A 9,602-nucleotide genomic window follows, 5' to 3' on the forward strand; every position below is an offset into this window, starting at 1 on the left:
GTTTTTCACTCTATTCAGATTATTTTAATGGGGATACAAAATCTAAAATATTTCTTACTGTTTAATCGAAAATAATGTATTTTTTAGCAGTAGCAATGTTTGAAATGTGTGCAAATTATTTCCACGAATTTGTTTACCATTTCATAGCACTATTTTTAATATTTCATAGAAAGAGTTGCAAGTTGGAACTCACATTTGGTTGATTCACTCAGCGATAGAGCAAGCTCCTCTATTTATTTGTATTGCTGGCTATTATTTTAGTTGCTTCATTTTCAACATTTACTAGGAAATAAAGCAAACGATTTTTGCCTTCTGTTTAGACACAAACTGAATGTAATTAGTCACATGATAATTGTTGTTTTAGCTGGCAAAATCTGTTGGGTTTGATGTCTAATAGATCAGCCCATCGCCTGATTGCCCCACAGATAACAACTGGGAAAACACACGGGGAAGAACAAGAAAGCTTTGTCAGGGGGTTGGGTGGGTATGGAGAGGGCAGATTCAGGGGTTGAGCAATGAGGAGTTGGCACTGTGGACACTCACTTTTGGTCGGATCTTCAGGGCACTCACCTGCGATAGCCATCCAGGGGTAGAATGTGTGATTGCTGGCCTGGTGTAAGCTGCTGGCGGCCGCTGTCTGGGCCGCCGCGGCGCCCGAGATTGTGCAGTTTGCGTTCCAGGCGGTGCCCGCCCCGGCGCCCACGCCCACTCCCACACCGACGCCCACGCCTGGGGCGCCGCTCTGGCCGCTTTGGCCACCACCGCCGGCGCTTACGTTGCCCCCAGCGCTGCCGCCTCGATGGCTGACGGGGCTGCCGCCCGATGTGTCCAAGTAGCCGCCGACTCGCGAGTCGGGGGTGCAGGCGGATGGGCGAACGGGCATGCCGCCCGCTGCGTTGTTCTGTCCGTTGGCGGCGTTGGCCGCGTTCGAGCCGTTGGATGCATTGCCACCGGCACCGCCGCCGCCCCCTCCGCCTCCTGTGCCCCCGCCGTTGGAGCCGCCCGTGTTCCAGATGTCCTTGTAGCCGTTGACGGCGTCCGCCTTGATGTTGAGGCAGTCCTGCTTGTAGGCGCTGGCCCCGTCGCCGTATATCTTGTTGCAGGCGGCCGTGATGCTGGCGTCGTAGGGCGAGTCCTGGGTGGTGCGCTGCAGATGGTGGTTGGCGTACGGCGACATGCCCAGCGAGAGGGGAAAGCCCCGGTAGGCGGCCGCTGCTGCGCTCGCCGTCTGGTCGTGGTGTCCGCCGGAGCCCATGGCCATGCCCGTGGCCTGGTGCGGATGGCCGTAGAAGCCGGAGGCCTGCTCAAAGTACGAGTTCATGTTGCTGCTGGCGGTGAGAATTTTGGCGGTTGGGCTGCTGCTGCTGGCAGCTCCTTCAACTAGATGATCCTCTTGCTGTGGGATCGGTATCGGTATCGGGATCGAGGTTACTTTCTTTTTATTGTATTAAATTTTTCTTAGATGCGATCTAATTCGGTTCGGATTGATTTGACTTTTTTTTGGGTAGCACTTGGTTGGAATTATCCTATTTTAAATATTGCACTCTCCGCTGGCATAGTACTAGACAATAAGTAACTAATTTAAGGTATTTGTTCACAAATGTTTCGTATACTTTGTTGCGATTTGGTTGGCGGCCTAAGTTTCCTTTAGTTTCGATTCCAATTGCACTTGCTTTGCGCTCCACTCATTCGAGTTGCTCGGGCACTTCCACTTGTTTGGATTTCTGGGGCACTATCGAGGGCTCGTTAGCGTTACGATTACTGTTATGCTTATTGTTATTACAATTATTATTATTATTATTTTTATGTTTATTTCAATTGGGTTTATTGTTGCTGCTGCTGTTGACCGAACGACCGACGACAGCGACGAGCGCGCGGTTCCAAAACAAACTCACGAATGCCGCTCGAAATTCAAATTCAAATTCAAACTCAAATTGTGATACAGATTTAGATTCAGATTTAGATGGAACTGGAGCTGGAGCTGGAGCTGGACCTGAAGACGCACTGGCGGTTATTCGCGCGGCCACTGCGAGTGCATTCACGAATGGGCGCGTGGGCTGAAGACAGTGCCACTAACGATAATGCCGCTGATAATGTCGATTGTGGATAATAAAACAAAGCGCGCGCCTTCTAGCCAACCGAACCGAGCGAATTCGCTGCTATCGAGTGAATGGGCCACCAAATCGCAGTTGGCCGTATTTTGACGTCGCTGTCGCTGTCGCAGTCGCGCCACTGCTCCCCGAAAGCCAAAGAAGAAGCAGCCAAAACAGAGAGAACACAACACGAGTGAGTGAGCGAAGCCCAAACCAAACCAAACCAAAAACGAAAACGAAGCAGAACGAGACACGAGATTCACGAAATGAATGCTCAAACACACTCAAGCGCTGCGTTTATTTCTGTTTGCGCTCATGTTCACTCTGAACATGTTTTGAGCACGTTGCCCGCTCTCTCTCTCTCTCTCTCACTCTCTCTCTGTCTCTTTGCGGGTGGAAAATTCATCATGAGGGCTGATTTTCCTATAGGCGGCACTCTCTCCACTCAATCGAGTTGCACTCGACTCGACATCGCCTTCATCTGGCAGCCAGCAAATGTTGCTCGACTCTCCAGTCGCCAGTCGCATTTTGTGGCATGTTTGCCACATTTTTGCTTCAGAGAGTCCCATGTCTGTGCCCACAAAATCAAAGATGTTTTGTTTTAAATGTTGCTGTTTATTTACATGGGAGAGTGGGCGGTGCGTTCCGATAAATCAATTTTGCACCTCACCACTCGTCCGCCAGAAAAGTTATCTCCAAAAAGACACTTGTTTCTCTTGCGTGAAGGAATAAGGAATATTATTATATTCAACCCGAAAACCCTTTGGCAGTTCATTTTTACATTTATTTAAATTACAAATGATATTATTACAACGGGCAGCAGGTTCAAAAAATAGTTTTGGTACATAATTGTTCTTGGATTTTTCAACAGTAGCTAGCTGTTTAGCTGGGTGATAAAGAAGTATAGAAAATTAAACATTAAACACCAAATATTATATTTGGACGTTCATCTTTGAACTATCTAAAATATTCTGGAAAGCATCTGAGACTGTGCAAAATTTTGTTTCTACAATATTGTTCAGTTTTATTTTACAGAAAAAAATCATGAATTAGTCGAACAAAAGTTGTGGCACACTTTGACTTTAATTAGCTATTTGTTGGCACATTTGTTGGACAAGAATTTACCTTTAGTTATAGTACATGTACAATACTGTGCATACAGTTAACATTTATTGTTCTCAGGGTAAAATCATTCAGCAATTTCCCAACCAATTCGGAGCGTCGTTCAAAGGTTCAACGGAGCTTCATAATAAAGTTTGCTACAGACGTAATATTGTAAGCAAAAGTTTTTATGTGCTCCCTTCCAAACAATATCCTGATCGATAACTATTTTGCCCACGATATCTTCTCGGTTGAAACTAAAGAACTGAATTTCCATTTGTATGAAACACGAGACAATCATTATTGAGGAATTGTCGCATGCTTAACTAAACAATAAAGTGTGATTCGTGTGTGCTGCGGTTTTCCCAATCGGATTTTAATTCAATTGTCGAATCCATTTGGCTTTGCTCTCAATGGTATATTAATGTCAATGTAAATATGGTCGAGAATAGATGCTAATAAATTCGAATGCATAATGCAAATAGATCGGAGCCCGTCCATCCACAGCATCGGAATACAGAGCAGCTCAATGCGCAGAGCCATTCGCGAAAGTTTCGCAAATATTTGTCAAAGTTTCCACATTCGCACAAACGGCTCGTAGATTAAGCCAGAAACCAGAAAGACGACGAACAAACAAAGTTGCTTGCCACAAGTGTTTGCAAAATAAACTTATTATAAGAAGAAATTTACTTTTCCCGCCCCCAGCCTCCCCCTATGTCAGTGTGTGTCTGAGATGCTCGCGTTCTGTGCCAAGTCTGTAAAATCAACAACAAGCCAAAGATACAAAAAACTTGCACAAAGCGCACGGATGTCCACACACACACAGAGATACACAAATACTCACAGCCACAAACAAAACGAGAGAGACATCGAAGTCGGAGACGCGGCGACATTTTCCAAATATGCGGCCAGCCAAAGAATCCCCCAGCCACCAGCTCCAAGGAGCGACGACAAGCGGAAAGCGATGGCAAAAAGCAGCTCCAACCGAAGGCAAGGCAAAGCGGAGAAGTAAAAATCGCAGTCGCAACTGCAAACTAAATATCGTGAGTCGGAGCCAGGACCCGGACAAGTACTCTTACCCGTACACAGGCCACAGGAGCAGCCCTGCCGAAGCGGGGATGACAGAGAAAATAGCCTCATAACCATTTGAAGCCATTCGAAGGCGCATAAAAGGATCACAACAATCGCCGAAATGAGCCATAATGAGCTCGTAAAAATTTTGCTACCTAATATACTCGGGAATCTTACGAGTACGAGTATATTCAAACTTGCTACGTTATGGGGTATGCAATGGGGCTGCCACTGACTCTGACTCTGACTCTGACTCTGACTGTGGGTCTGGGTCTGCCTCTCGCTTGCCTGACTGGCGCTGTTGGGGCTGCTGCTCCTGTAGGAGCTCCGTGTGCACAGGACATGATTCGGTGCGAGTGTTTTTGCTTCGAATCGATGATTGTTTTTTCTGTGGCTGGGATAAAGAAACTTGCTATGCGGTTACGTTACATTTAGTGATTGATTGGCATTAGTGGACTTGGATTTCGGGGTAAAAGTATAGTGTTGAAGTTGGAATTGAGGCGCAAAGTGAAATCTAAATTAGTGTTTGTGTTAATGCTTCTTTTTTATGTTTTAATAATGTATAAATGAGTGTTGATTCTGTAAATTCGGAGTTGTATCAGATTAATCTGAAAGAAAATTGAATTGTTGTTCAGTCAGTTGCTCGTCCAACAACTACTTGATTTTTTGATTGTCTCGAAGCCAAGCTTTCATCGAGATTGTGCACTTTGATTCCCAGTCATTTGCATACAAAGCGATCTCATTTTCATATTGGCCCCTCCGCGGTATGCGCTCCCTGCCAGCTCTGTCAACGGTAGCTGGTTGCAAAAATTTACGAGAGCTTCCGTTCTGTCCCGGCTTGCCTTGGGGGCAGAAAAGCTCACACCTGACCTCTCCGAGGTGCCCATTGGATGTGAAGAGTGCTAAGCGCGGCCAATTAGCCCCAAAGGCAGACGTAGCTGCCACGACTCCGACCCATGGCTCCTCCTCCACCCCTGCCTTTGGCTTCGGTGATTGATGGGCCCACTGGCGTGGGAGTTGCGGCTTTATTCGCTTTTGGAAACTGGTGCACGGCAATTAGTTAAGCAATTTAATTGCAGCTCCTCGATCGCGCCCCAGTACTTCGGTTCCTGCTGTTTTATTGGCCATAATCGCTCAAATCAAGCGCTGCGACCCAAGGATAGGCGCAAACAATCTAATCATAGTCCAAAACAGATATCGGAACAGATATCCACTCCGGTTGCGTGGAGCTGGGAGCGGCAGGCAGCCACTTACGCAGCTAATAAAGCAGCAATTCGGCAGCTGGAAGCGCCACCGCTGACGCCAGTCCAAACATCAAAAGAGCAGTGCCAGCTCTGCCTCCCTCCGTCCCGCCAGAGATCAAACGCAAAGAAATGGAGGTTTATTTACAAAAGAATTGTTCAACAGAATACTCGTACTCCTACAAGCCCCGCCACACGGCATTCACTTGTCTTTGTTTATGCATTGCCTACACAGATTTTGGCTCTTTTTTCGGGTTTCGGCTGCTGGCGCTTATCCTCGGCCATCCCAGGCTAACCCATTCCATCCTCCCTCGGCACCTGTTGGATGCCGGACGCTAAATGGGGGATGTGGCGTGTTGGATATTGTTTTGAAGGGCGCTTTTATCGCCACTCTCTGGATTTATCACACCAATCGTTCACAATTTTCAAAGTCAATACATTTTGCTGTCAGAATGGGCTTTGAAGAGACCGAGACCGAGTCCGAATCCGTTGATCTTCGATGGTGTCGACAACTTGATGGGGCGACAAATGGGCGAATTTGATGCATGCAGCATTCAAATGGCTTCAGTCCCAATTTATTGGCTGTGAAGTGCCTTCAATGGATCAACTGAACGGCTGGGAACTTGCTTGGGGTTGCCCATGAAGGGAACCAATCCAGTGAATGAATGGAAACTTAATTTTGTTAAGGTATTTGCAGAATTATTTTTCCATTATTTTAATATTTTATTCCCCCCCACGTGAATGTAATTTTTAAATATTTTCCCACGCAATAAAATCATCCGAAACTTTCCTTTCTAAATCGAGTTTCTTCCCCAAATTTAGACGCGTTTTCTTTTTTTCCTGGGCAGTTGTTCTTTCTACGCATAAAAGTGCACATTTCGAATTCACAGAAGAGTTCCCTCCCATTGTTCTAGCGGATAAACAATATCGAGGATTAAAGATACTAAAACTTTTTAAAATAAATTCCACCAGCCACATTTTCCGCACATGGCTGGCCCCCTGCTCGCCGACATTCCTCCGAAAATTTAATGAAAAATGTAATCCACAAAAATGAGAGAGAGAGAGAGAGAAACGAAACTACCGGGCACACTTCCTCTGCAAATTTGAATGGCCCGGCTGCCGCGGCCATAATGTACGCATGGATTAACCAATTACATTGCAATTTTAATTTGCAGGCTGGCGAAATTTTATTGCGAAATTGGCGAGGGCACAAATGAAATCGGCGCGCCACGAATATGGAACGCATTGATAAGGAAATCCTGAGGGCCGGTCCTCCGTACAGTGTCTGCTCCTGCGTCGGGACGCGACCCAAAAGCGGGCACACACAAACAGAGAGAGAGAGAGAGAGAGAAAAGAGCACAAACAGAATGCAGAATGCGAAATGCAATCCAACGGATTTAAGTTCTTTATTAACACTTAATAAATCATAGAAGGGGCCATGGGATCGGCTGGAGCCAGCAGAGTTCGTTTTCATTCCATTGACGACGCTTCGTCGGCGCATGGGGAAGTGGACGTCATAAAACTAGCGCCACTGGATAGAGGCATGGGGCAGTGGCTAGTGGACAGCCGGCAGCGGGCAGAGCTGTAAATGCTTGTCCATTCATCCATCCATCTGCTGTCCGAGCTGTCCGGCACTATCAGCCACATTGGGACAGTGTCAAGCATAAATCCTCATCATAATTCAAAGCATTGATCATCGTCTCCTCTGGCGCGTCCTCCCACCTCGCACCCACCGCTGGAGAGGCAAAAAATGACAAATTGTTTGGCGCTCGATTGGCCAGCGACGCTGCCACAGCCGCATGTGGCGCCTGCCCGTGCACGTGTGTTGCGGCAGAGTTCAGCTCAATGCCACAGTGCCACTGCGAATGCAACTGAAACTGCAACGTGCACAAATAAAATACTCGTAAAATGCTGTAACGGAGTAGAGGCTGAAAAAATGTCCCGTTTCGTTTTTAAATGAAAGTTTATTATGGTTTTTGTGTGACAAGATAAGGTAAAAGTCGTAAAATTGTATTATGTATTTATGCATTAAGCATTCTGCATTATGAATTTAATACGGATTTATAAACATTTGCGGATTTCAGCTTAATGCCAATTTGTGTGCGAACATCGTCAAATGCAGGTGCATCGAAGGGCCGTGCCCGAGCTGCGTTGCACAAAGTTGAATATTTAGTGCCACAGGCCATTGGTTGTCACAAAATCATTGAAGCTTAAACTGCCTTTAAATTCACAGCTTTCCCAAAAAGAACCAAATTGTGGCACCAATCAAAAATGGCAAGGCAAGAAATGTTTAAAAACTGAAAAGAAATTAAAGAGGGAAATATTTTGCCTATGTGGCAGACATTCGAACCCAATCTCCTGCTTATTTTTATCCAAACAAGTCGCAAAAATGATTCACATCCTTCCAGTTTCTCTCGTCCATGGCCAAGACGTCGTTTAGTCTTGTTAACGGAACACCTGAGCTCATTTGAAGCTGGCTCCACCGTTATTCGGATTCATCCAAAGACCCACGACCTGGCCGCACAACTCCGAGAATATTCCTGCGCTGCGATGGTGGAAAATCAATAAAGCCAGACCCGAGAAACGGACAAGACATACAAATTTTCCAATTAAGCAGAACACGTTTCCTAACGACTATTTTATACAATCGAATCGGAGCCAATTAAGACTATCGACGACTGCCAAAGCGATTGCGATTGCGCTTTGCGAATAAATCGTGAGGGGATTCCAAAGCGAGCCTCCGATTTGATGGATTAATGAATAAGTTGACGTGCCACCGGCCAACGCGCCACCGCCACTGTTGCCTGTCAACTGCAACTCGGATTCGTATGTGCAACAATTGGGCGTGCATTCGTTAGGAGTTGCCTGCCACCAACGTTGGTGGCGGTAATTGAAAAGCGCGGGTGTGGGTGTGGGTGTGGGTGTCGGATGGGGTGGGCCAAGTGGAGACCTACCACAGATTTCTTGACGAGCTGCAGCGCTTAAAATGTGTTTCCGAGATTGCATTCGGGAGATACGAGTGACTGCTTCACTGCCTCGACAATGGAGAGGCGAGCGATTCCCATTTTATGCCCAGCATTTCCACAATTCAAATTTGCACACAAAGTGGCAATTTGGCCCAAAACCGTTGCCAGCGCCTTTTATGGCCCGGCCCGGACAGGGGCTCGGAGTTGGACACGCCGTTGCAGTCGGAGTCGGAGTTGGAGTTGGAATCACAGTTGGAGCTGCAACTGCAACTACTTGTGGAGAGGTAACAGTGGGGCATAATTGAATTGAAGCGTTCTTCGCCTTTCTTCAAATGAACGTCAATTAAAAATGCATCATAACCGCCCCCAGCGCCATTCCATAAACGTTGCTTTAATTTATTCCCCCAGCCGTGGTTCGAGACAGGGACGAGGGGACGGAGTGGGCTGAGCCAACGCAGCAAACTGTTTGGGCCATAAAGCAAACCAGTCCCAGGCCAGTAATAGTTGCGTATTAGTACGATGGCAGAACTCGATCTCCATGAGGATGCCCGCCGACTCCTCGCCTCGTCTCGCCTCGACTGACTGCCTGGAGTTGACGTGTGCCGAGCACATAGATGAGCACCTGCGATAGATGCTGGCATGTAGATGATTGGAAGATTGGCCTGATGGATTCGTAATGTGTATCCAAGAAGCGAATTATTTCTGGGCACCGACTGATGTGAGCCAAATTGATTGAAATTGATAAGCAGCGTGCTAAAAATTTAATCAGTTTTCCTTGGCTTCATATTAGGCGTCATTAGAAAATGCCGGCGCTATAAATATCTTCTAAGCTGTAGCTGCAGGAACTGCACTTCAATTTACAATAAACTAGGAAAGGAAAGGGATCTCTGTATCTGTTCATGTAATGCTCTGAACTACCTAGAAACTATTTGTGGATCAATGTCAAAGCAAGCATCAATGTTAATCCTGATGTGCAAATTATCACTGGCATTGCTTGCTCCCGCACTGGCATTACGTGCCATCAATAACTATCTGGCAAATGGCTTAATTAGAAAGTTTTCAAGTGCCTCCTGGGTTGTCGTCAGTCGAGACTCTGTCTGTCTCTCTGTCTGTGTGTTTCTCCGCCTTCG

At 46.6% G+C, this 9,602-nt stretch overlaps 1 protein-coding gene across 4 annotated transcripts in view; it reads right to left on the minus strand.

The window, feature by feature from the left end:
- The window catches only part of LOC117585047 (homeotic protein ultrabithorax), a 76,810-nt gene extending 74,627 nt beyond the window's left edge, over positions 1 to 2,183 (minus strand). For 2 of the 4 annotated variants that reach the window (XM_034274305.1, XM_034274304.1), the window contains exon 1: positions 571 to 2,182. In XM_034274305.1, the coding sequence (XP_034130196.1) occupies positions 571 to 1,321 (751 nt within the window). In that variant the 5' untranslated portion in view covers positions 1,322 to 2,182. Of the gene's footprint in view, positions 1 to 543 lie in introns of all 4 variants that reach the window. The other 2 variants (XM_034274306.1, XM_034274303.1) reach the window with 2 other exon arrangements.
- Between the last annotated feature and the right edge of the window lie 7,419 nt (positions 2,184 to 9,602).

This window comes from Drosophila guanche, unplaced genomic scaffold (genome assembly GCF_900245975.1).
Source record: "Drosophila guanche unplaced genomic scaffold, DGUA_6, whole genome shotgun sequence".
NCBI lineage: Eukaryota > Metazoa > Arthropoda > Insecta > Diptera > Drosophilidae > Drosophila > Drosophila guanche.